The 27,048-nt window shown below is 43.4% G+C and overlaps 2 protein-coding genes across 4 annotated transcripts in view; both read left to right on the top strand.

Annotated features, from left to right (window-relative positions):
• The window catches only part of RNF128 (ring finger protein 128), a 39,315-nt gene extending 19,904 nt beyond the window's left edge, over window positions 1-19,411 (top strand). Inside the window, exons 2-7 of one of the 2 annotated variants that reach the window (XM_075513204.1) lie at window positions 5,233-5,480; window positions 12,066-12,137; window positions 12,722-12,804; window positions 15,426-15,522; window positions 16,362-16,530; window positions 17,999-19,411. In XM_075513204.1, coding sequence (XP_075369319.1) covers window positions 5,233-5,480; window positions 12,066-12,137; window positions 12,722-12,804; window positions 15,426-15,522; window positions 16,362-16,530; window positions 17,999-18,117 — 788 coding nt within the window. In that variant the 3' untranslated portion in view covers window positions 18,118-19,411. The remainder of the gene's footprint in view (window positions 1-5,232; window positions 5,481-12,065; window positions 12,138-12,721; window positions 12,805-15,425; window positions 15,523-16,361; window positions 16,531-17,998) is intronic. The other variant, XM_075513203.1, reaches the window with a different exon arrangement.
• Window positions 19,412-25,241: 5,830 nt separating this feature from the next.
• Window positions 25,242-27,048, top strand: part of TBC1D8B (TBC1 domain family member 8B) — a 43,427-nt gene continuing 41,620 nt past the window's right edge. The window contains exon 1 of one of the 2 annotated variants that reach the window (XM_075512707.1): window positions 25,242-25,467. In XM_075512707.1, the coding sequence (XP_075368822.1) occupies window positions 25,338-25,467 (130 nt within the window). In that variant the 5' untranslated portion in view covers window positions 25,242-25,337. The remainder of the gene's footprint in view (window positions 25,468-27,048) is intronic. The other variant, XM_075512708.1, reaches the window with a different exon arrangement.

The raw sequence follows: 27,048 nt of genomic DNA, 5'->3' as shown, positions 1-27,048 counted from the left end.
TTTAAATTACTGGAGGTGCTCTCTTTCCTCCCCTTCCCAGGTTGTGCTTTGGTTTTATTAAATGCACAATGCAAAAGCTACATTAAGATTAACACAGGGGTAAAGTTTTCTTTTTCCTAACACGTGGAAGAAAAGGTAAAGATCTGGAAGTGCAACAGCAAAGTTTGACTTCAAACTGGCTGGAGCTCTGAGGAAGAGCAGCAGGCACAAAAAGGCCAGTTTCTTCCTCTTGAGCTGGCTGCCGCACGTGGAGTGGTTTCAACTTGTAGGAGCCTGCACCGGAGCGTCCAGGAGGCAGGATTTTACCCTGGAAAACACACTGCTATAGCAACACCCTGCTCTCCTCAGGGGAAGATTTGCTTACCAAAGCTGTCTCGGAAGGGATGGTTGCTGTGAAAGCAGCAGTGGGTGAAGCTTAGGCAGCGCCCTGTGCCTGTTCTGATGTTCTCATGCAGCGAGTGGCGCGACTGCAAGGCTGGAGATGCAGGACACTAGGGATAAATTTTAATTATGGTTAAGGTAGCATTCAACTCTCATCGCAGGTGAGGAAATGTGCCTGTTACATCTACACATACAGCTAGCAGCTGTGCTCCTGGAGGGCTGGTGGGGCCTTCCCATGCTCCCCAGTAGTACAGACTTCAAGTCAAGACCATGAGCAAGCTCAGTGTCACCACTGCAGTCTCATGTGGGCAGAACTTTCCTATAAGTCTGCATGCTGTGGCTGTAGTCTCTGGGCTTTTAAGTCTTACTCTGCTGTATTTATTCCACCTGGAGTGCTAGTGTAGCTCCCTTCTAAAGCTTTATTTTCTTTCTGTATTATAGAAAGGCTTTAACAGCAGTGAGTTTTGGGGGCTGTGCAGAAAGTCTTCAGTCATGTAGCCTCTAATTACTGCAAAACCTGTTGGATTCCTTAATCTCCTCTGAATCTCCTTGACACTTTGTGAACTCCAGACCACCTGGAAGCGGTATTATAACTACCTGAAAGGGTGTACAACTTCAACAGGTTCCGACAGAGAATTGAGAAAGGAATACTCATTACTGGATATTAATAATAAATACCTATGGAAAACCAGTTCCCTTTTCATTTAAAAAAAATTTCACTGTAACACCCAGAGAAACCTGCTTGTAGTGTTTTTAGAAGTTGTAATTGTAATATGCCTGGGAAGGCGGTAGTTCCCCTAAGCTGCTAGGGCATCTCATTCCTTCACTTGCGTGGGGGAGGAAGGAAAAAAAATTAGGCAAGTCTGAAAATCCTACCTCCTGTGCGAATCGGCTTGCACACCGAACACACTGTGACAACTCTTCCGAGCTGCTTCTGTGGGGAGGGTTTATGATGATAGATAGCTGTGCAAGATATGGAGACTGTGGAGGCATCAACACTGTGCTCTAGCATTGCTCATTGCACTTGCAATGCAAGTGTTGCCCTGAGGTATGCCATGGAGTCCCACCATACTTGGCAATGGCATAATGGGACTTAGTCATCTGCAATGGCTCAAAGAGGTAAAGTTCTGGTTATCCTGTACATTGTGTATTCTTAATCTGAATCAGGTAAGCAATGCTTTGCCATACCTTGTTTTGAAGCAGGGGATTTGGTTGGCCCCAAGATCTAATCCTTGCCTCGATGTGCTTTAATGTATGAACAGATCATGATTTTTAGCTAAAAATGACTGCTATTAAGGCATTGATTAGGTTGCATTGCAGCCTGCTAAATAGTGTGGGGTGACTGTTCTCCAGGACCTACAATTTGCTTGGTTTAAAATAGATTTATCTGTAGCACACACAAGAGTAGCACTGGATTACAATAATCCCCTTAATTAATGTGAAAAAGCAGGTGTTTAGTGTGCAAAAGTTAATACTCCCAGTTCTGTGCACCTCTTGCACATTGCATTTCTCTACTGAATTGCCAAACCTTTAAGTTCACGTTTACAGGGAGCAGAGGTGTAATGGTAGAACAAGTGAAGTCTTTGCAGGGCAGAGTTTAATATAGGCATTTATATTGGTATAAATAGATGCAGCTCCACTCTGCATCTAAGTAAACCTGATACAGGAAGGTAAAACTTTGATCCCAGTCATGCACTCTCCTTGTATGCCAAATGTGCTTGTGTCCCAGCTCTTCCCCTGCCCCAACAAACCATTTAAGTTCTTGTGCTTCATCTGTGCCAACCCGTATCTGCAAAACAGCATCCTTCAGATTTTGGCCAGCGTGCTGCCTTACGATTTGGGAGGTACCTTCTGCAAAACTCCACATCCACAGAAGCAGATTGTCGTTGTATGAAGACTTGAATGACTTTCCCTCTCCAATTTCACAGGAGATGAGAAAGGAGAGAGGCTGGGAAATGTTTAACTAAGCAGGTCTTGCTTCTGTTTAGCAATGAGCCCATTATTAGCTAAACAGGTAGCAGCTTAATCTTGCCTTCTAATGTCCATTAAAAACTGTTACAGAAAGCTTTACCTGAATCACAAAAGCTGACGCCTAGGCAAGGAACTTGGGTTTCTGTGAGGTTTTTGCCATGCACAACTAATTGACTTTCCTCTTGCTTTGCAAGTTGCACGGGGCGGGGGGAAGCTGACAGTTCAGGGCAGCTGCTATGCTTGAGACACCTCTGCAGATGTCCACTCAAATCGCTCGTTTCCATTAAGATGCCCAAGCACTGTCAGGAGCCTCTGTCTAGGTTGGTGGTTTCCAGGCCACAGTAACATGTTTCAGTATCTGTCATGATGGGACCCATCTAGCAGCTCAGGAAGAGCTGGGTGGCAGGTGATCCTAGCTGGTTTTATTCTAGAAGCACAGCAGTAGTCCTAAACATGGATTCTGGGCTTCTGTCTTAGCTTCAGGCTAATAGGGCATCATTGAATCCCTTCTTGGCAGGTGAAGGAGGCATTGCTTTCTGCCAGGTAAGGATGATGCCCCTGTGACAGGCCCTGTGTGATGGTGCCAAAGCCTTGTTTAGTCCCTGTCCAAAAGGAGCTTCTGAAGTGACTAAACTCCTGTGCTACTGATGGCCAGAAATTAGGTGCAGTTTCTGGATTCCTTTCCCCTGTTGTTGGCACAAGGCATTTGGTTAACTTCATGTGGTGTCAGGTTAGCTCACCCGTAATTGCCTTCAGAAATGAATTGTTGGTCCTAAGAGTTTGCATTACAAAATATTGAAGATGGATGCTGACGTATGTCAGTGGGTGTTTGCTCCGGGGGGGGGGTGGGTGGGGGTGGGGGAGGAGGTAGTGCAGGTGCTGATGGAAATGACCACCCTGTCACTTCTGCCCTTGTTGCTCCCACGTCAAAGCTACCAGCTGACCAGTCGCATATGTTTATCTAAAGCAGAGCTGAAATTGTGAGAGAAATCTCTGGGGGAAAAAGTGTCAGGAAGACTTAAAACTGTCATCTAATGACATCCTGGTGAACTGATTAGCCTGCAACTTAAATGGAAGACTTTTTTTTTTTTTTTTCTTTAAGGGTAAAACTTGTTCACAACTGCTGGCTTAGTAGCCAAAGTGGTTTTGCAGGCTGATGGTGACATTTCATTACCAGGAATCCCCACACTACGTCTTGTATTGCGCGTAACCACAAGCTGTATTTGACTAGTGAGACACGCAGAAGCAGAAGGGAATAAGACAGAACAAGCTTTTCTGCTTTTTTTGGCAGGCGTTTTATTTTCTTGTTGCCACAGCCTGTTCTTCTGCACTTTCTTCCATGCTTATGAAAGTAAGTCTTGGCTTCTGACTTGCCCCATGCGTAATTCTTTACTTGCTCCTGACGCCAAACTTCAGCTCATTTTATAACTGACATATAAGCCCTAGTTCATCAGAAAGGACAGTAGTTGCAGTCTGGCTGTCTTTTTTTTTTTTTCTTCTCTGTGTGATGTGCTTCTCATTACAAGGAGCTTTGTGAGTAAAAGATGAGTTTAGTCATGCTGAGGAGAGTTGCTAGACATCATGCTTAGCCATCTTGGATCAAAGGCATTATGTGAACAAGCTTGAAAACTAATAAGCACTTTCTCAAATGACAGCCTTTGTGGTTTAACACCAATTCTAGTTTTTTTGATAGCAGAAAGTTGGATAAGGTTTCTCTTAATGAAGGAAGAAAAAATTGGTCTCCCCATTTAAGTGTTTGGCTGGGAGGTTAGCTAAAAAGAGCACTTCTGTAACAGTCTTTATTCCTTCACCATGCAATATCTATTATGAATGTTGTGCAGCTGATGCCTTAATGCAGTGAGACTCCTGACCAGCTAGTCTTCAAATCCACTTTTCTTGTATTTAGTTTAGAGAGAGGCCAGTGACAATTTACTTGTCTTCTGTCTCCCTTTTTCTCTTAAGAGCCTCTCTGTTATATTGGGACTGCCTGAAGTTCCTACAAATAGTATCAAGTGTCCTCAAGCACTTGCTTGTCACCGAAATGAAAGCAGCTTTTGTCCTGGTCTGTACTTGGTGATCAGAATTGTTTGAAATTTCTTCCTACCATAAAACCCTTGTTTCCTCTGATGGCTTGTCATGATGTTCAACTGAGTAAATTAAATCTGTTGTTAAAATCTGGATGGAGTTTGTCATCTGCCACTGTTTAAAAGCTGAGTACACCTCAATATTTGCTTCCCTCTGAATTTGCACTAGAAACCCACAACAACATTTATAGTTCACAACCAAATTTCACTCAAACATTTCTCAGTTGCTTCTGAAAGTACAGAAGCAAAGGCTAATCTGTGGCTTTGATTGCTCAGTGTCTGGGGAAGTACTCAACAGTACTGTCAAATTTAGAAGAGAGGTGTTAAGTAGCAGCAGCAGAGCAGGGAGGGAGTCAGATCCATTACAGGAAGGGTCCCTAAGCCAGCAGCTGTGTACCTGGCATCCCTGAGCTCCTGGAGGTACTGCAATCCCTAGTGACCTCACTTTTTATAGGATTTATTTTTAACTTCATATTGTTCAAAGGCATGTTAAAATGGAAATTGCCAAAGTGTTGAGTCTAAAATGATAGTGCGTGCCCTATATGGGAGCGAGGAGTGCTATGGAGAGGAATGAATTCTAAATATGGCTCACTTATGCAGCTCATAGGTAATTGGACATACCTTTCAGCTGAACAAGCACATGGAGATGACATTTATTCCATCAGCTTGTGTTGAATCTGCAAATGCTAGTCAGAAACTTTCCAGTCTGTTCTGTAGCACTTGAACTGAACATCTATGACAATGACTTTTACACAACACCTGGGAACTGAGCATGGATTCCCCTTCTCCTTTGCAGGTGCTGAAAGCATCGTTGCAATTATGATTGGCAACCTGAAAGGCATGGAGATCTTGCACCGGATTGAGAGTGGCATGAAAGTGACTATGGTTATTGAAGTGGGGAAAAAGCATGGTCCTTGGATGAATCAGTACTCCATCTTCTTCATCTCGGTGTCGTTTTTCATTGTCACAGCAGCAACCATGGGCTACTTTATTTTTTATTCTGCTCGGAGACTCAGGACTGCAAGGGCCCAGTCCAGGAATCAGGTGAGTTTGTGCCATTGCTTTTTTTTTTTAATACCTCTGAGCCTCCATGCTGTGGTTCTTGAGGGCAAAATACTGGTTGAGCACCAAAATTACTGAATTTGTTCATTCCACAGGAAGGAGTGTGATCTTTAAAATGCTAAGAGAAATATCTTTAAACAGCTTAAAACTTTCCAAAGAAACAGCAAAAAGTAAACTGTCCGGAGAAAGCAACTGATTGTGTTTAGCTAACTTTGTCTCCTACAAATTTTACTCCCTGAACTGCAGTGCAGCCGTAATGCTGATGTATTGGAGGCGGTGAGAGAGCTGAACTGCTTTTAGCTGACCCTCACACTTCCCACGTAGCACTGCCTATGTGCTAGCTGTAATGTGAGACACGACTGCAAATGTGTCTGCAAAATGGTACATGACTTTGGCCGCCTTTCTGTAGACCACAAGTTGGGAAACTGCTGCTTGTTGAAAGCTGCTTTCTGACTGAAAGCTTTCTGAGAATTGCAGTGACAGCCTCAATTAGGATTTGAAAAAAAGCACTGTTAAATTGTGTTCTTTTTAAACCCCTGGCAGGGAGTGGCTAATGAGTTAAGTTTCCAAGTAAGTCTCTTCTGTGCAATAATCTGATCAGCTGATAGGACTAACGCTTAAGCTTTGTCTTCAGTCTGATCAGACCCACCTTATACCTGCTACTTTAGGGCTTAAGCAAAAGCCTTAGAAGTGAGAATAAAGTCCTGGCATGACATCTGTGAAAGGTGATGAGCAGCAGCAGGAACAGGATATGGGTGGCTCAGATGTGAGTACTTACTTCAGCCTTGCCCTTACAGCTGTGTTGCGAAGGAGACCATTGGTATTTGCAGTGCTTCTTGCAGGAGCTACCTGAACTCTGAAAGAAGAGTTGTTAGAGTCCTCTCCTACAGACTGCAATAGCATGAACATCTCACTCCAGCTGGGCTCAGAGTATGTGAATTATCTCTGGATCAGTGGTTAGATAGTTAAAGAAGTGACAGACTTGTCTGCCATTGCAGAAGACCTGCCCTACTGAGCTTCTCTGCTGTCCTGGATTTCAGGCCCCTTGAGCAAGATCCTTCTGAAATAAGATGATGAAGCTAGAAGTTGGACACAGGTGTTGAAATTCAGGCCAGTTTCAGGCTTCTGTAACACTTTAGGACTGGCTTCTTTAAAATGCTAACATGCAGAACCATCGTTGTCCTTGGCAGGCAGAGAGACTAGCCAGGGTGAGTGACAGCAATATTCCCCAGAGTTGAATGCTGGGTTCAAATATTGGCCAGAGTTGAATGCTGGGTTCTCTCTAGTAATCACAGAACCTAACTCCAGTCCAGAACACAGTCCAATTTGTGTTCTGAAATCCTGTTGTTTAAGTGTAATCTCGTGGATGATGGTCAGCTGGCTATATCCTTACTGAGACTAGAGATCTAACAGTGAGCTGAAACTGTATTTGTGCCTCATCTAAGCTGTCTGCCTCAACTTCTGGACTAGGCCTTTGTTTGAGGCCATTTGTGTGTTCTGATGTTATGCCACACCTGGAAGTGGTGTGAGGATGCAATAAGGAAATAAGGATACAATAAGGGAATAGTTGAAAGAGCAGTATTGGAAGCTGTCATCTGCCTGTGAGATGTAGCATTGCCACTCCTGGATGTCATATGGAGTTGTCTCTGTAGAACCTTTCATGAGGGATGGCACAGAGCTCTAACTTGATGCCGTCCTCTTGCTGACATCTGTGGACAGAGATGCACACTGTCTCCTGCTGATGAATTCCCTCTTTCATTCCCTGCCATCTACCCTAGTATGAGAACTCTGTTCAATGCTAAACAAACCTGGGCAGGAAAAACTGGGCGCCCTAGAAGCTGGTCTGCAAAAGACACTTTATCAAATCACATGAAAACTTTTCCTCCTTTGAAGATATTTAACAGAGCAGTTGTGGAAGTCCAGCTCCACTCAGAGCTATTGGGCTTTCAACAGGCTACAAGTGTTATTAATGCCTCAGTGGTAGATGGTATTGGGAAAATCCAGTCTGCTTGGCTAGCACCTTCACAAACTATTTCTATCTTGGGCTCCATGTGCACGAGGAGTTTACTGTAGATTGAAAAAATAACATTGATAAATGACATGTCAGTTCCACATGATTTCAGCTGAACTGAAATTAAGGAGCCTTAAAAAGTGCTTTATAAAATGTAAGAATAGAAGAAAGCTGCTCTGCTATTAGGGGGTGAAAATGTACTGTTTTGTAAATGTGAAACTCAAGACAATCCAGAATTGTTTTCAATTGTTTTTTATACCATGGCATCTAAAAACTGACCTCACAATGGTTAGATAAGCAAAGAATAACAAGAAAGTTCTTGTTGGTGAAAGTGAACTACTGAAAGGTGATGCTACAGTGTCCCCTGTTAGCCAGCTGATTGGATTTTCAGTGTATATCCAAAGTCTGAGACTTCTAACTGCTTTGGCTCCATGAAATATTTAATTATTAGTCAAAGAACTTATCAGCTTGTATTAGTCAAACAACTTACCAGCTTGCATGCTACGTGGGGAGCTTTCCTGTCATCATTCAGCCCTTTGGAAATTCGGATTGCCTGGACTTCAGTCTGTTGTTTGGTGGAGTAAAGGTGTGTGTTTTGTCTCCTTTATTGCACAGATATTGAAGGGTTATACATTCTTTTGGGAGATGTCTTTAGGAAACAGTCAAGTGTGTTGATAAGTATTACAAATTTTCCCTCTTTCAGAAGTGAACTGCTGTTCTGAATGCATTCCTTTACCCAGTGTTACTACTGTTCCAAGTATCTGTCTGCTTTTTTGACCTTCCCTGTGGGATTATATTGCTATGGTGTGAGGAGTCTTTTAAAGTGTCAGTCTACCACTTGAACCAAAACAAACGCTTTTGAATTGCTCTACAGAGTGCTATGATGAGCTAATTGTGATATGTGATAATGATGCTCTGCAGCTTGTCTCTTGTATGTTCAGGTTCCTGAATATTTGCCTTGTTCTTGTGAACTGAGCCACAGCCCCAGGAGAGCTCTTGCCCTGGACTGAAAAGGGTGATGAAGCTTGAGTCCCACTTGCTTACTAATGCATAGAACAGAAACAGGGGAGACCATTTTCTAGATGCTTGGTCTCTTCTGCAAAGGCTTCTTGAAAACAAGAGCCTGGCTAGATGCGTGTTTCATTCATGCATGGGACTAGTAGGAACCCCTGCTTGAATTGGATGGCTTCCAGGCTTCCAGGCTTGCCATATTGGCAATATGTTTCTCCTTTTCTTTTGGCTTGAGAAATCTTCAGACTTCAGTGCCTTCTGAAGCAATTTTTTGTTTTATAGACAGTCAGGCTGTTGAGTACCTTTAAACTTTGCATTTGCTAATACAGTTTCTGTACTACTTGGTATACCAAGACTTGGTATGACTAGCTTCCAGTGAAGACACTTTTTCTGGATGGTTTCATCACATATAACCCAGGTTTTAAACATGTTTTGCTCTGCAGACTTTTTGTGAAGGCAGCAGCTGTCTCTCACTCGGATTCAGCAGGAATTGCATACAAGTCAGTAATGTAAAACTGCAAAGGGTTTCTTTAATTAAAGTTGAGTGGCTATTGAGAACAGCCAGTCATGTTGTCTTGAGGTCCAAGCAAAAATGTAAGTTTAGTAGCACATCTGTCCTGAGTTAAAATAGAGTAGCTTTTTCCTCATGAGCCAGCTAGCTAAACTGTTTACAACCTGCTAGTTCTTATCGGAATGCATATTTTCTTCTGGGCTTGAAATTCAAGTCCCCATCTCTGCGATATCTTCTTGCTCACAGACCTCATGTTGCAGTAAGGTGGAAAAACAAGGCAAGTGTGGTAGGTGGCTTGGTACCTTTCTAGTCAGCGCAGTACTAGCAAATTCAGTTCCTCTATATATAAACCTTTCTTAATAATGCAAAATGGCCAGTGATGTTATCTGTGGCCTGGTTTCTAAGCTTAAGTCTTCACTTCCATTGATTTCATAAAGATTAGATGCTGCGGCTTAGAAATGACCTAATTAATGGCTTTGGAGGAGGTGAGTTGCTCAACTTTCCACAATTCAAAACTGTTTTCATGGAGTAGCTACCCATGGGGAAGAGCTTCCTTAGCTTACAGGAGAAAAGCAGGAGTTCCTGACCTCCTTAGAGCTTGCTGGTCTGCATTGCCATGACCATGCTCGCAGGGTGCCTTATGCAGAAAGGGCTGGAGAGAAAATCTGCAGCATTGGACTAGGGAAGACTGAAGACTAAGCAACAGCAAATCTAACTTTCCCAGTTAGGTACCTCGCTACTTCAAAATGCCAGAGCCAGGACCTGACCTGTTTTGTAATATCTTGATGATTCCCACCCCACCCCACCCCCCCGCCTCAACTTAGCTGTTTTTTGTGGAGTTGCTGGGTTGGGGCTTTTAGACTTTTAACGTCATGAACATTTAATGCTTGCTTGAAAAATTTGGCTTCACAAAATGCTTTGACATTCCAAGCTTGAGTATCCTGGATCTCCTGGTAGGCTATTCAATAAAAAGCTTCCTGTTGCAACCTTCCTCCATCCCCCTGGAGGGGTGTTCTGCTGTACTTACCAAAATCAATGTTAAAGGTGACTTTGCCATTGGTGCATTTCATGAAGAGCAATTAAACCTGTGCCCAGGCAAAAGTTAAAATATTGTTTCAGTAAATTATTAACGATACAGCCAGTTGGGTCCTGTCTAATATGCTTGGCCTGACATTAGATGTGTAGATTAGATACTGTATGAGGGAGTACATTCCTAGAAAGTTTAGGTTTCAATTAGTAACAAGTAGTAGTGACAGATAGTTCTGGCTGCGTATGAGAGATACTAACATTGCTGCATGCCTGCTCTGTGGATGTTACCACACTTGCTGCTGAAACTTCTGGGGGCCTCAGTATTTATTGAGGTGAATATGTGGCTGCTTCTCTGTGGCTTCAGTCTGAAACACTGACAAGGGGAACATCATTCTGAAGTTAACCTTAAGTGACATACAGAAACATATTGATGTCTTCAGCAGAAGAAGCTTCAAAGAAAACTTGACTAGTTCCTGTTCCTAAAAAATATACCTGAAAACTTGTTTGCATCCTTCACCTCTGCATTGTGTGTATCTCTTCCTTGATAGTTGTTAATAGCTATCAACTATTAAACTCCTAAAAGCGTGCACATTGATGCTATATCTTAGGACCCCAAAACAATGCCAATATACAAATAGGTCATTTTGCACCAAAACTGTTTGACAGGGTCCCAGCAGACCATATAAATCAACTTGTTTGCTTTTGACTGCTTCAGCACGGGGAGTCTTACACAGACTTGAATTACCAATTCTTGCTGAGTTTGTTAGGAGTCAGCAGCAGCCCTCCACCCACTCGTTCCTTCTGTACTTGTGCCACCAGCACTGCACCTTCATCCCAGGAAAGATTCTTGTAACTGAACTAAAATGCATAAGGGGAAGTAATGCTGGAAAGCTAACAGTGTGGGCTTCCTGCACAGAGCAGCTGAATTGGGAAGAGGATTTTTTGAGTAGCTGCAAAACTTGAGTCTAGTCTGTCCCTAAGATAAATGCCGTGTTGGGATGGCACTGCCAGAGCTGCCTGATACGCTGCGGTGTCCTGAGGCAAGTGCACGGGGGAGGGAGAGGACAGTCATAGTCTTGGTGTTGGTGGAACAGCACTGACCTGTGACCTTTAAACAGAGATGTTGGCTCCTGTGCTAATTACATGCTTTGCAGTGACAGCTGGACAGCAACAGTTGCCAGGCAAGCTGGGCTTCTGCTGCCTGCTCATCTCTGCCCTGCTATCCTGACAGCAGCAAGCAAATTACTGCATGAAGAGGAATGCTTCCTCCTCTGCTTTCATTAAAGCCTACTTGTAATCCACCTGGGGCTAGTAATTTGATTTGTTTCACACCTTGTGTCATGGGGAGGGGGAGAAATAGCTCTGAGCCCTGGTTTTTTTTTCCCTTTGTGTGTGTTACTTTGAACCAATGTTGAGATAAAACTGCATTCTTCCACTTGACAGGAGCGGTGGGTGCTAGGAGGCTCCTGAGCTGTTTGCATGCTCTGTAAAGTAGTCCTGCCAGAGGACTAGTTCAGGGTGTGTTGGTGGTAGCTGAGCTGATTGGTAAAGAATCTCACCTTTCAGCAGGATGTGAGTTTGTGGCAGGAAGCTGTCATAAAGTGGGTAGTTAAAACTATTGATTGTCAGACTCAGTGTTTGGTCTTCTGTACCAAGTCAATTGGAAGGCTTCTGTTCTGCAGGCTAGGTCTAATCTGATCAAGGTATTATCTTACATCTTCTCAAAGAAGAAACCCTTGAAATTCCTGTGCTTTGTGAAAAGGTTAGGTAAAAACAAAGCATATGCAAATGCCTTGTTGGTGTGTCATCCCGAGTCAATAACCACATCAGTATGTCCCGAAACTCTGTTTCGTGTTGTCTGTAAATAGCATGGTCATGCTTACTTGGCTTGTTTTGATAACATCTGGGTTATAAAACTGGTGCCTGCTTGCAGTAGGCACCTTGGTAAGTATTAGTAACCACCACTTAAGAGAAAAATGACTGTTTAACCTGCTTTCTGTTACAGCGACAACTAAAGGCCAGGGCTAAGAAGGCCATTGAACAGTTACAGCTGCGCACACTGAAGCAAGGGGACAAGGTATGACTGACCCTATAATTTCCCGAGCGTTATGGCACACCCTTTGCACAGAACCCAGAGAGCGGTCCTTAGTACTGGAGCAGGATGCTGAAGTCTCTCTGAACCAGTAACTGTCTGCTGCAGAGATGGTTCCTCTTTCAGACCAGGTCATTTTCTGGGGTGCAAGACTTTCCAATTTGCACATTCTTGTAAATCGGATTTTTTTTTAGCTGCTTGCTTGTAGTCTTGATGAGGTGAGAGTTCCTAATTTGCTGGCATGGATGCTTAAAGGTAAACTAGTATATCTAATCAGCTTCCCTGGCTAAAACTGGAGGTAACAGTTTCTAAATCTCCACAGTAGTGCCTCAAATAATCCAATGATGGTTTGCAGCTGGACTTCTAAACCATGAGATTAAACTTTCAGTGCTTCTGTTAAAGTGTCAGCTTGACTAGGAGTAATCCACACAATGTGTTTATATAAGATTATGTACAGGAGCTATCTTAGATTACTTTAGCTAGACCCCTTTGTCTGCAGTAAATCTGACTGTAGTTCAAAGGAAGCTTTCAAAGTCTGTTAATGCTGTAAATTTATTTCACCGCTTTAGGAAACTGGTCCTGACGGAGATAGCTGTGTTGTGTGCATTGAGCAGTACAAGCCGAACGAAGTAGTGCGTATTCTGACTTGCAAGTAAGTTGTCTTCCAAACTGCTCCTTAATCCAAAATCTGGAAGCGTGCCTCTTACTGATTGTTCCTTCTGCTATTGTTAACAAAGCTGATCAAACTTTAATCAAGCTGTTGCACAGCAAGAATTCTTGAATCTCTGTCAAACAGTGTTTTGAACAACAGGAGCTGTGTAAATACACACTTGTAGTGTGCCCCAATGGCCTGTGCTCATAACTTCCCCTGTAAGTGGATTGACAAGTATAACTTGGCAGACCACAGTGCCTCTCCAGGGGATGCCAGGGCTTTTTAAAGATTTCTTCCTTTGCTGGTGTATAAGAATGTTACCTCTAAAATGCAGATAACTGGCAAAACTATGCCCCTTTCTTGTCACTTAGTAGCCAGTAAACTAAGAGAGTCGTGCTCCTGCTAAACTTGTTAAACCATGCTAACTTTTGTAGTTTAAAAGAAAACATTTCTGTTCTTGTATGCATCATCTGAAATAGAGACCAAAATAGAGTTATAGCAGTTTATTTTTCTAGAATTCTCTACTGTTGTATCTCATTGCTGTGCTTTGTGGAAGCCTGGTATGATAGCACTAAGACTTCAATTTGATTGCTCCTAAAATGAGCAATGAAGCCTTTTCAGGGCTTAAGGAAACTTGTTCTGTGGGACTTCCCCCCCTGTGCCTGCTGAATGGGACTGCTCTGGCAAAGCTTCTAACATCAGAGGGCTGCCATGTGAACTGCACGAATTTTGTATGAGAAGAGGTTTTGTAACCCTTGGAGGGTTACAAAAAAGCACTTGGAAAAATTTTGACGTAGGAAAAACAAAATTCTGAAGAATGGAAAAATCTGTAGCTGCTGTTGTGTGCTGAGCAGTGTTATTTGTCAAACACTATCAAATCTGAGCTGGGGTTACCTTTGCATCAGGTTAGTTTTGCAAAAGCTTTCTCTGCTCCCAAGCAGTAAGACTTCTAAGCTGTTTTGATATCAAGAAGTTAGCCTGTTAAGGTGTTATCAACGAACTTCCTTGATCTAATGCTTAATAGTTTAGAGAAAACCAAAACAGAATAAGCTTTCAGGCATATGTATTAATGATTATTCAGTTGTCTTGTCAGGTTTATGCTCATGGGTAGTTTAGTAATGTTTTTTAGTAACTGTTTAGTAATGAAGTAAGTCCTATGAGTACGGAAGCATTTAGACAGGCTCTAGATGCTTTTGGCTGATAGGAGACCTGACTTCTCATTATTTCCCTATAAACCCTGCTAATCATGATATGAGCTTGCAAACAAAGCAATGACTTATTGGGTTAAGACAGGAGTAACTTCTTTTGAATGTATTCTTTATACACAAATTTGCTGCATTATGCTTTCTCTGAGACTGCTTTTACATACATTTGTGATGTTTCATTCCTCTTTGGCCCAAATGTAGTTCTAAGAGGTGTAGCTCAAGATCACTGCATTTACTTAATAATCTTCACCAATGGTGATCTCTACCAGTATCAACCATATTAAATTCTCTCTCACATGAGTGTTAAACCGATATTTACTGCAAGAACGTAGTTGATGTTGGTGGATGACCTCAACACTGAGACCCTACTTGTTGAAAGCATTTAACTATATGAAAGAAACAAGCAATCGAATTCTCCTGTGAGTCACATCAGTGGTATCTAAGTATCTGGGGTGTGTGAATTTGCAGAAGGCATTCTTGTCTAGATAGTCAAACTGAAGGCATTTATAGTAGCAGAGGTACACAAGACCAGTATTAAGTCCAAGCACTTAAAATAGTCACGCATCAAGGAAGTTTCAGGTTGTACTCTAGACATTAAGTTGGTGCAGCTGGAAGGAGGTGCTGGTTATGTGGGCTGAACTGGAGAATCCTGATATCCTGCTGGGGTGTAGGATACTAAGCACTGGATGTGGTGATGTCTGCACTTGTCTCATAATGGAGTTCTGATTAATATAGAGCAGTGCCTGTCTGCCTTGCTATTTCTATTCAGGTTGAGGGAACAGGCAGATTACAGGATTTCAAGTCATCCTCCTAAATCTGTGGCCTAATTCAGACCCATTGTGGAATTGAGTGTCTTCATAGAAGCACACATTTGCATATGTAATGGCTGAACTATATTTACTTTCTTGAGTACACAGCCTGCCAAATATCCACTTGGAATACACAGTGACTGCATAGACAAAGTAAATGTGTGGGAGTATAGTTTATCTTGAGGGCATAACTCTGAGATTACTTTTCTCTGTAGTTTTAATAGAAACAAGTGCTATTTAGTCATCTGCATCTGCATGACAGAAGTTAACCTTAAAGCTAAGCCTGAGATGTCAATATTTGTATTAGTTAAATTATCAGCTGGGAATGTATTGTACACAGATTTTTAAAAAAAAAGCTTAAGACTGATGTAGCAAAGATGATGATAACGCTGAATTCTAGCAAGTTGTTTAAAGATACTAATAAGCATAAACCAGCTACAGGTTGAGAGATCAACTATCCATAACTTTCAGTTGAAACTTGTGGCAAAATAAGGTAATCCATTCTAGAATGAATAAATTCTCAGTGTTTCTGAGTGGGTCTTTATAGCTGCCACATGAACAGTTTTCCTGGTGTGAAACCTAACTGTTGGTTACTTTCTTCCACCAGCCATCTCTTCCACAAGAACTGTATTGACCCCTGGCTTCTGGAACATAGGACATGCCCCATGTGCAAATGTGACATACTCAAAGTTTTGGGTGTTGAGGTAAGCCAGTAGTCTGTCTTAGTGGCAGATGCCATTATCAGTGTTAACGCTAGTGTAGTAACAACATACTGAGCTAGTTCATGCTCTAGAGCGTAGGTGATAAGCACAGGTACTGCCATGTCAGTGGTGAGATGCTACAGGACTAATTGCTGTGTCCCCTTCAGCAAAGCCTGCAGCTGACCTGGTTCGAGTTGGTATCATCTAAGGCCTCGGGCAGAATGTCAACCAAAATTGATTGTAATGAATGACTGAAGAATTGCTCTTAGCTCTTGCACTTGCAGCTAAGGGTGTTTCTCAAAGCTTTAGGCAGACTTTGACAACTCATACTGTCCCTGAAATCAGCTTCTATTCGGTTACTAAGTACCTGGAGTCCTTGAAAAGTGAATGTGTTAGCATGTATGGCTTTCCTGGAGCCACATGACTTCCTAGGATACGTAAGGAATTTCTGATGTGTTCTGCAACTGCTCATTGTGGCAAGTGCCAGGGGAAGATGCTGTTGCCAATGCCTGACACTGCTTGGACCAGCTAAAATGTATGCCAGAGTTTGCCTGGGGGAGGGAGATCTGCACTGAGTGGAAGGAAGAATCTATTTGCCTGGTACGGGGCAGTAAAAGGGAAGAGCTGGCTGAAGAATGCGGAAGCTGCATCTGAACTTCCCACTCAGTAACTGGTTTTCACCTATGATGCTGGAGGTTAATAGCAGAGCTTTTTTTTCACTTTTAATTTTTTTTTTCTGGGTAAAAGTTCACTAGACTCCAGTCCTTGCATCTTTCCAGGAGACCAATGCCTGCAACCTCCTACAAAGTTGTAACTTAACTGGTTTCTCTTTTTTCACAAAGGTGGATGTAGAAGAAGGGGCCGAGTCTGTGCAAGCCACAGTATCCAGTGGGACATCAAATGTCTCTACAGTTAATGAAGAGGATAATCATAGTGAAACAGCATCATCTGGATATGCTTCTGTACAAGGAGCAGATGAATCTATTCTGGAGGAACATGCACCATCAGAAAGTGTGTCTACTGTTTCATCTGTCTTGCTAGATTGCATTGCACTTCATTGCTTATACTGTGAATTAGGGGGGTTTGCCTTAACATCTCACAGTGCTTGAATACCTTGTTTTTCAGGGTCATCTTAATCTTCCCTTTTGTTTAGTACCTGGTTCCGACACTTGGTCTTTGTCTTCAGAGGAAACACAGCCTAAATGTGAATTAAAAACTGAAGTCTATGAAAAGAATAGTTGAAATTAGAGGCTTACTACTTAAAGGCCAAAGAGATTTTTCTGAAGATGTCCCTCATCTTGTTGTCTCTGGAGATTTCATTTAGATGAGCGAGTGTTGCTTTGCCACCAGATCTGTCTGCTTTAAGTAGTTAATTACTTACAGAAAACTTCTGGGGAGTCAGTCCTGCTCTAGCTTAGATGATGCAAAATGGAGATGACAAATACTTAATTGAATTTCAGATTTTGCCAAGGCTGAGTCATCCTTGAACACTTTCAGAGAATTTTAATTGGAAAAGACTATCAGCTTTTCCAAATACCTTATCTTTTTGAACAAGACATTGAAAGTGTGTTTTTAGTGCTCAACTTTGCCCACACACTCTCAGTGTTCCTGCTGATTTTAAAAATGGAAAGGTTCCAGGTAAAAAAATGAAAGTAACTATCCCCTGGATTGTGGAATGGCCTTGCGAAGAGGAGTAAGTGGGGAAGTGTTCAGAAGCAAAAGGGAAGCTCTGGCTGTGTCTGCTTAGATTTCCTGTGGGAAGCCTAGCTGATAGGAAAGCATGGGATTTGCTGCATGCCACCTGTGGAGCATGTTGCTCCAGCAAGTGATGTGTGTTCGGGAGTGCCCCGTTTAGGCACCCCAGTAGAGCAGAGGGCACTTCCTATAAGCTGAACATCAGAAGTTGAAATGGCATCCCTATAAGCAACAAAAGTGATGCTGGATTAGGGCTCAGGCCCTTGTGTATTCTCACTTTGAGTGGCAAGGACACACACTAACATCAGCCTAACAAGGTTAGTCTGTAGGCAGAAGGCCTTCCCCTCTGAATCAGCCTGGGTCCCACAGTTTATCCTGAACCTAGTCTCTAGAAGTTGCTCCTGATGTCTGTCTTTGGCAGCCCTAAAGTTATATGAGAATTGCCAATCTCCTTATAGTTGGATTTCATAGCCTCACGTGGCCTTCTGCCACTTGAGCACACAACCTAGGCTTACTCAGCACTAGTGAGAAGTGAACTTCAGAGCTGAGTAGATACCTTTAGAAATGACAAGTAGTGTCAAGAATGGTCTCACAAACTAATGAGGGGCAGCAGAAGAGTGGTGGTTGGAGCATGGCCTTGGATTTCCCACTGTCCAGGAAAAGTGCTGGGAAAAGACCACTGCAGTGGGCTTGTGGAAATAAAGCAAGTGTGGTTTGCTTTAAGGTAATAAAGCTTGCCTGTGACACTTCTTAACTAGTCTTTTCTTGGTTTTGTTCTGGACAGATGACAACATGCATCTTGTAAACAATGAATCCCAGCCCTCAGCTGTGAATGTCCTTCCACACGTTGACAACCCAAGTTTTGAGGCAGATGAAACACAAGTTTGTGAAGTCAGGTCCTAAGAACAAGCCCAGCAACATGGTGTAAGCCTTCTGCAAGGAGCTGCCTACTGCCGTCACGTGAATACCAAACCTTGCAAGACTGTAGCAGAAAAATATTGCCTTGGCAATGCTGAGATCAAATAGACTTGTTCAAATCATAATTGTATGGTTTGCCATTCTTAAAACTGCATCTCCCATGTGGAATTTAGTTTTAGCACTCTTCAGATAAAGCTGTCTTAAAGAAAAACATCAGATTTTAACACTAAAACAAAAGTTCCATCTTCAGCAAAGTTTCTCTTCAGTGTTTAGAGTCTCTCTTCAATGTTCAGAGTCATTTAAATAAGGAGAAGATTCTTTGTTGTAGCTGTCTCTACTGGGAATTGTTTTGACTTGGGTTTTTTGTTGTTTTAATTCAAGTGGATTTTCATTGTAAACAAATTTATTTTGATCTGGTCTAATACTTATTTACCAGACACAGTTTAGTTTAAAGCAACACTGTATTTAATATTTCAGTGCACTAATTTGATAGGAGAAAGTACAAACTAATGCCTGTCAAACTGGATTTTGCCCAGTGTCTTTGGTTCTCTAGTAAACCGATTGATTCTCTACCTCTCAACTCCAGCCTGCCAACCACACATTCCTAAAGGGAAAAAAAGAGAGCTTCAAGCTGACAGGCCAAATCTGACTTGCACAATACTGTAAAGGGAACAATTGCAGGAACTGTTCAAACCTGTTAATATTAGACAGTCAGAAAGATCCTCCATGATTTTTGGAGTTATAACCATCTCTAGCACCAGCAATATGCCAGAGTCCTGGCTTTGAGAGTCTGGGATGACTTCAGGAAGATTGAACTAAAGATGGAAAGATAGATTCTTCCCAAAGGATCTGCTGTGTTTGGTTCAGAAAATGATCCAGCCTCTGAAAAATGCTGGACTGTTGCTGTGCATTGTTTTGCCTGTGTGCTAAAGCTGCAGGGAGAGCTGACGTCCTGGAAATGTAACAGATGATTGGAGAAGTTGTCTGCCATCTGTGGGGAGTTGAACTGGGGTCGAGGAGGAACACTGGGTACCTCAGTAGTAAGTGTAGGGCCTTGCCCAGTGAAGGTAACTAAGGACATCTTACAGATGCACTTTATTATTTTTTTTTATCTCTGTATGTATGGCTTATTTCTGATGTTAGCAGAACTTTGTCTTAAAGCCCGCAATAAAGTACTATTGAATCTGGAAGGGAAAAGCAATGCATTTTCTTATCTATCGTACGATTAAAATTTTGTAAATATTTCATGATTTGTATTGAATTTGAATATGAAAATGTAAATAAAACTATATTTTGATGACCCTGACTGACATTAAATGTTGATTACCAGCTCTTACATAGAAATGGATGCTGAATTTGCCCCATCCCACAACCCCAAAACTCATTCAGTTTTGGGAGGCCAAAAAGCAGCAGTGCTTGCTCAAACTAATTGGAATAAGGACTGCTAATTATGTGCAGGGTGCTACTGTTATGTGGATTGAAATTGTGTTGAGAGGCTTAAGACTAGGAGCTGTACTCTATATAAAAGAAAAACCAAGGGTGTGTTCAGTGAGCTGCTTGATATACCTTTGAACTGTTCTTCTAGGCATGTTCAGTACAAGGCTGTCTTACATGAACTCTTCAGATCAGACAGGTTGCATCTCACTTTCCCCTGTCAGGTTCTCAGCATCCCTCCCTTACTCAAAAGTTTTTACTTGCTCTATAAGACAAAGCATTTTAAAGACAATTAAATGCCCTTTGTTCTGTACTATACTATTAGATGTAGTAAAAACTTGTCACTCCCCTGGCCAATTGGGTAATAGTTAGTCTTGTGCTTCTTTTTAGCTCAGTTCCAAGTCTAGTCCAGGAAGCACTGCTTGGTTATATGGGATCGAATTGCAAAGCTGAGTATAATTGGACTTCACTCCAAAGCTGTATTTTGCTGTGATGACCTTTCTATTCTACATCTGAAGTGCAGAGCAGAGAAAGGAACAGCCAAGCATGTAAATATACAATCCTGTACACTCTCATGAAATAAACTGCCAGTCTTCTGTGTTTAATAGGAACAAGATTTGACCTCCAAAAAAAAGGGGGGGCCATTCAGATCAATTCAATACATTGAAAGGTGTTTGGCTTTTTTTTGTTGTTGTTCCAATCTATACATTTGGGTTGCTTTGTTTTATAGGATTCAAGCCTTTCTATTTACTGTCTTTTAAGAGCAATAAACCTGCCTTTTTTCCAGTACTGGTATTTCTAAGGGTAAGGTGGATGCACAGCATTTTCTCAAGGAATGTGCTAGTGGAGTACTGGGGGATGCAGCAGTTCATGTCAGTAAACTCATACTACTGTAGGATCAGATCATGTGTATCTGTTCTGTCAAGATGTGGACTTGCTTGGAGCTCAAGGCACTTATACTAATTTTCAGGAAGGTTTTGAAGATTCTTGTATCAAATGTGAAGTACTGCTAAAGGAATAAATGCAACTTTTGTACCTGAACAGTATTTGAGCTACTGCTAGGCAGAAGAATTTAATGCTTTTCTGGTTTTGCAGCTTAACCTGAGAATCTGCCATGTTCTTGTGTGTGCAGATTTATTTGTAAATATTAGCTATGCAAGGGTTTTTGTTTAAAAATGAAGGTGTGCAAATTTCATGCACACAGTCTATGATACTGAACTTGGGTCTGTTGCTGTCCGACTTTGAAAAAAACATTTTCTTATTTCATTGAACTCTGCAGAGGTTTTTTCCCCTTTGAGAACATTGATACAGTTCTACCTGCTTCAAAGAAATTTCAAAGCTCTACTCTCACTCTGTATTTTCAAGTTTCCATGGATAGCAGCTGTCTTTAGCTGACCCTGCTTAGAGCACTGTGCAGCAGATTTTTTTTTTTTTGGTGACACTACGGGTGTGAATGGCTCTTTGTTACGTATACATATATATATATCTGCGCTATGGCATGACAGACTCTCCTCTAAGCAAGAGGCAAACAGCAATGTACCTTGGGGATAGGGTTGTTCCTGAAATGCAATGCAAGCTTGCTGTTATTGTGCAATAGTTTTGGGGTTTGCTATATATACATTAACGTTCGCACATAAGATGCTGGAAATTATGTGCCCACGAGTGGTAACGGTTGCTAAAATGTGTGCCTCTTGACTCTGTTAATATTCCCATTGAGTCACAAAGACATGTCAATTATTCTTCCCCCAAAGAGAAAGCAGAAGAGGTTCCAGCATTGTCTCCAAGTGTTTACTCACTGCTGTCATTTATCTCTCCCCCAGGAAAGCTCTGATCTAGACACTTCACTCAAATGCTTGCATGCTCTCGAAGGGGGACTGGGAAAGATTTTTTTTATCCCTGCAGGAGAGGAAGCCTTGTCACCTGGTGCTGGATTACTGTGCTTTCTTGTAAACCAGGCTTTACAGCAGCGGGATTTTATTTTAAATCCCAAACCAAAATAACACAATTTTCTCACATTGAGGAAAATTTTCATGTGTCCCTATAGAAATGTAGTAATAGCTGAGATTTTTGTTTAAGGGAAAAGCAGGACTTGTGATGAGGGGCTGCAAACATATAAAAGCAGTTTGAGTCAAAAGGGCAGTTGGACTCTTCCCATAAAATGGAGAGACTTAGTCTTTAGATGGAAAGATCTGCACTTGTCAAATGACCTAACAGTTGGACAGAATAAATATACACATCTGCCTCGGCTGTGTGATTTAATGTAATTTCATTCCATGTTTAACATACACCGCCTCAGCAGGTAGCCCTGCCTTTTCACCCAGATTTAGACTGATGTTTCTCCTGTGCAGATTTGAACAGAGTTCCACTCCCGCAGGGGTGTAATGGCTGGCATTTTGGAATAGATGAAAGAAAATCTACTGGCTTTGGCAATTTAATTTTGGCTCTAAGGGAAACTTGAAACCAAACTGCAATGTTCACCCACTGTGAATTAACAACTATGTAATTCTCTGCACTGGTAGTTCCACTGTTGGTTATACAGAGTGAAGCCAAAATTTATTTATATAGCTATTTATCTATTTATATAATCTTGGCTATGGTTATTTGAGGGAAGTAATTTACCATTTCTAGGAGGTCTTTAACACAGTGAAAGAAAAAATCTGCAGCACTAAATGGATCTCTGTTGCTGCAGAATGCATTGATTAGACTATAGGATGATTGCGCACTGATTAAGAAAGAATTTAAGTGCCTATAAATAAATTCCTCCAAGCCAACAGAGGAGCACTCTTTGCATTTTAACAGTATTTGGTTAAGAATCCAGTGCCTGAGGGAACTGGAAAAAAGAAAGACATTCAAGACCGTGAACCAAGGGAGAGGAAACCAAACAGACATTTTCCAAGCAGTAGCATTTTACTGTTAAATTTTTATCCAGTTAAGAAAGTTTGAGTCTTACATAAGCAAGCAACATGTGTCCTAACATGTCCAGTGTGTGTGAGATGCCAAAAGCCAAGCTCTGGACTGGAAATGCCAAGGGCATCTCTCCTTACAATTAGCATCAGAATTAGAAGACCTGTGTTAGATCCTTACTAGGTATTTACTATCCAAGGGCTTGGCTAATTGGGGAAAATTAAATGGTAAACACTCTCTCTGGGAATGCAAGAGCAGCATCCATGCAGGCATCACTCTATCAGTTCAGCTGGTAAATCTCCAGGAACCTGCTAAGGTCTGTTTACGCTCAGTCACTTCAGGTGGGGGGATTGAAGAAACTGCCTCATGAAGAGCAATGTGCTAGTATATCTAGGAGTTGTTTGCCTTGTCTCATTAATGTTTTATCTATGTTAGTTACCACATACTGGCTAATGATTTTTAATTCATTTTTCCTTTCTAGTAAAGGTAAAGCACCAGAAATTTGTTGCTTCCTACTCTGTTATAAAAACAGGTAAAAAGAATAGCAGTATTAGTTAAATCTATATTCAGTCCCAAAGGGAAAACCTTTTAATACTACAGCTTCTCTTGCTGTGGTGCAATGAGTGAATGGAAGAAAAGGAAAAAAGTCTCATACCAGTGCAATTCACCCAGTTTTGAAGCCTTCCAGTGAGTTAAATGTGATTGCACCCTCGCTTCTTCTTTCACACTGGTGCCTTTGGGTAGGTGGTTCCTTACGCAGCTGGAACTGGATGAGCATTGCCAAACACCTTTCTGTGAGCGCTTGGCAAAATCTCGCTGTGCCTGTGCTCACAAATAGACCAGTGTTGGCAGAAGCATTTTTGGTAGTGAAGTACATTTGAGACTGTTGGAAGGGATGAAAGGAAGGCGGGATAAAGCAAAAGTGCCAAGTTTGCAACCTATGGTTAGTGTATGATGTGCATAATTTTTTTTAGAAGGAGCTCAAAGCAGAGGCTGAGTTTAAACAACTGTGTGCTGAATTTTTTGTATGATACACAATCAATAACGCATTATTCTTGAAAATCTTAGGAAGGTCAATTATGCTGGAAAAAAGAGTGCTAAGGGAAGGATCCGACAGGACAGCAAACTGCAGAGTTCCTGGGAAATGGGAATGTCCTACTTGCTCCATTTGTATGGAATAACAGATTGTGTCAGGACCAGGAGTGAATCTTGCACGGAGGTGGGAAAAGACAGTAACTCTGAGAAGTCCCCAGCACCAGCGACCTGGAGCAGAGGAGGCAGTGGGGCTTTCACTCCTGGAAGGTTTTTGTTTGTGGTTTTGGTCAGCACCAAAAGATACCATTTAGGAAGCAGAGTGTTATCAAATGCAAGGCCTCAGGGAGAGATTTGGAGCTCTTTGGGATGTAGCGAAGAGATTGGAAAAGAAATAGCAAGAGAGAGGGCTCAACAGTGGGTGGACTGAGCAGCTGGGTGGCCGCGATCGTGACTTCAGGGGAGCTGGGAGTTATGCTGTGCTGACCAGTGCTCATGGAAAGCAAGTCCCAAGGTCGTCCCAGAGGGAAATCCTCATCTGCCAGGTATGGTGGAATAGTTCTAGCACCTGATTTTTTTTGAAACCTGGCTGTGAGAGAACTGCTCTTTACATCAGGAGGAGACAGCAACAGAAGACAGCAGTAAAAGCAGATACTCACATGCACTCCCTACGAGTATGAAAGCCGCTGTCTTGTTCCTTAACAGGATAGATTGATTTATTCTAGCACAGAACAACTGGTAAAGTCAGTCTGCAAATAATCTGAAGAGCCAGTCATTGAGGACAAGTGCCAAAGGTCTTGCAGACAAATCATGAAAATTCTGGGTCCACAAGTCAAGCTGTTGTTAAGGCAACCAAAACGTCTACTCTACTCCAAATTAGCACTGAATTGTGTTGGGTGATAGAAGCAATGAGGCAGATTGTCTTTTTATAACGTGAAATGTAAATAGGCAATGTTGACCATATGTCTGCTTCTGCAGCTGGTGGTGCTGCTCCTCCGCTCCTGGCATGGCCTGCGACCGGGAAGGGGACATGCACAGGCACTGTCACTGGGGTGCTGTAGTCGGTGGGAGTGGTGGTCATGCCTCCCTTCCTTGTGTGGCAGGTTTTTCCTGTGGTTTGTTCCACACCCCAGTCTCCCGCTGCAGCGTAAGGCTTAGTGCTGACAGGAAAACAAACGTAAAAGCCAAACCAAGTCTCTGGTGACATCTGTCTGTCTTGTGGGCTGAAAATGGAATAACATTTGGCCAAAATTGAAAATCGGACTTCTCTCATTGACAGAGAGGACAAAAAAATACCCAACGCGCTTTATGAAGGCATTTTAGGGACACGCTGGAGGCCCCCGGGGAGGTCCGAGCCTGCTGCGGCCCTGCCTGTCAGGAGCGAGGTTGGGGCCGGACAGCTCCCGGGCAGCGGCAGGGGAGGTGCCGTGTGCGGGAGCGGAAGGAAGAGTCTCTCCCCGAGCCTGTGGGACAGGAGCCATAACTCTCGGGCCGCCTCCCCGCGCGGGGACGAGCCTCGGGGGCTGTAAGCGGCGTCTCCCCGTCCTCCCTCCAACTGCCCCTGACGGCCAGGCAGGCTGCTGCCACACGGCCCCGGCGGCGGGCAGCCGCGCAAGGCCCGACGGGAGCTGTAGTCCTGAGCCAGCGGTGCTGCGCGGCCAGCCCGCCGTGAGGACTACAGTTCCCAGTATGCCTCGGGGCAGCCCTCCCGTTCCCCCCCCCGCCACCCCCCCCCGGCGGCGGCGCTTGGCCGTTGGGCTGTGTACGTGGGAGCGGGAGGCCGGGCGGCGCGGCGGGCATGGGCGGTGGCGGCGGAGAGTGAGGGGGCCGCCACGATGTGGCTGAAGCCCGAGGAGGTGCTGCTGAAAAATGCCCTCAAGCTGTGGGTGCAGGAGCGCTCCAACCAGTACTTCGTGCTGCAGAGGCGGCGGGGCTACGGCGAGGAGGGCGGAGGCGGGCTGGCAGGTACTGCCCGCCCGGGGGCCGGGGCAGGGTCTCCCCTCGGCTCGGCGGCGGGGCGGGGCCGCCTCAGGCCCGGGCCCTCACGGGCCGGCGGGAGAAGGGGCCGGAGGAAGGGCTGGGGAGGGGAGGATGGCCGTTTGCCGGACCTGGGACCCCCTGCTCCAGAGGGGCAGGGAGGAGGGGAGGCCTGGGCGAGTTTTGGAGCCCTTGACCTTCATGGGGTTTCTCATATGATTCTCTTTTTCCTCCTTCTTCCCCCCCCCCCCCCCCCCCCCCCTTTCCTTGCATGAGAGAGGCATTTCAAAAGACATCCCACTTGGAAAAGGAAGGTTTGGTGAAGTTTCCGGCACACTCCGTGTGGGATGGGGCCTGCTGGTGCCCATGGTGGCATGGCACCCAGGTGGGGATGTGCGTCCAGGCAGGGCTGGGGGCAGCTCTGGGCCAGCTGCCACCCGTGGGGTGGTGCGTAGAGCTGAGGTCAGCGTAGCCCATGCTTGGGACTAGCTCAACAGCCCTTTGCTCCCACAGACACCCTGGCAGAGTTAGATTTGCAGCTTGTTGGAAGAGGAGACGTCAGAAGAAATGACGATCTGTCTCGCTTGTTACCAAATCCCTTTTCCTGTGTGCATCTGAAGGTGCTTGAAATGAGCTCCTGCTCAGGCATTTCTGATCACTTATGTTAAAAACAAGCATATGATTTGATGGAGCTTGTCAGGAGGGGTGGGTCAGGAGGTGACAGGGCATTGACCACCATATAATAAACTTTACTTCATGAGAACTTCAAGGTATGGAGCTGAGTTTCTATTTTTAATTCTTGTCTGCTTGTATCATTACACACTGGCAGGGACCCCAGCTACCGCTGAGACCTCTGTTGTGGTGGTAGCTATTCAGAGTGGAACTGACTCCTTCATGGTCTGATGGCATCTGTCATTGACCATGTCAAGGAGAAATGCTACAGGGAAGCAGAATAAAGTTGTTCCTGGGTGGGATATGGTTCTTGGGTGTTTTGCATGAGTTGCATCTCTCTGGATTTTCTAGGGTCTCTCTAATTGTGTCATCGTAAAGCAAGCTATATTAAACATGAGGCATAATTGTCTTGTTGAAACATTTATTCATTCTACCGGACAAAACCACAAAGTCCAAACTTTGGGCTGATTAATTTCAGATGTAGAAATAGCCCTCCCAGCTGGAGGCGGGGCATTCTTCATTGGCATCTGAAGGACTTGCAGGGCGCAAGGGAAGTGTAAAAAAAGCATCACAAAATCCAAGATGCTCTTCTAGGGATATCATTATATTATAGACAGATAGATAATGTTAGGCTTCGGCTTAGAACCAAGGGTGATATTTTGCAACCTTGGAAGTCTTGTGGTCATCAGGCTAGATAGGCCGTTCTCTGCCCTGGTATCTTTGGAAGCCAAGGAAGCTGAGTGGGAATGAAGGTAGTCTTTCTGTGTGGTAAAATTCATTTAAGAACTGACTAAAGTGAAATAATAAGAACTAGAATTAGGTGTTCATTTAAAAACATCCTCATAGGCTTACAGCTGGACAGACAGCTGGGGCCTCCTAGTGCCCTTTGGTTTTTGT

Source organism: Mycteria americana, chromosome 10 (genome assembly GCF_035582795.1).
Source record: "Mycteria americana isolate JAX WOST 10 ecotype Jacksonville Zoo and Gardens chromosome 10, USCA_MyAme_1.0, whole genome shotgun sequence".
Classification (NCBI taxonomy): domain Eukaryota; kingdom Metazoa; phylum Chordata; class Aves; order Ciconiiformes; family Ciconiidae; genus Mycteria; species Mycteria americana.
The sequence above is the reverse complement of the archived record's forward strand: the minus strand, read 5'-3'. Positions and strand labels throughout refer to the sequence as shown.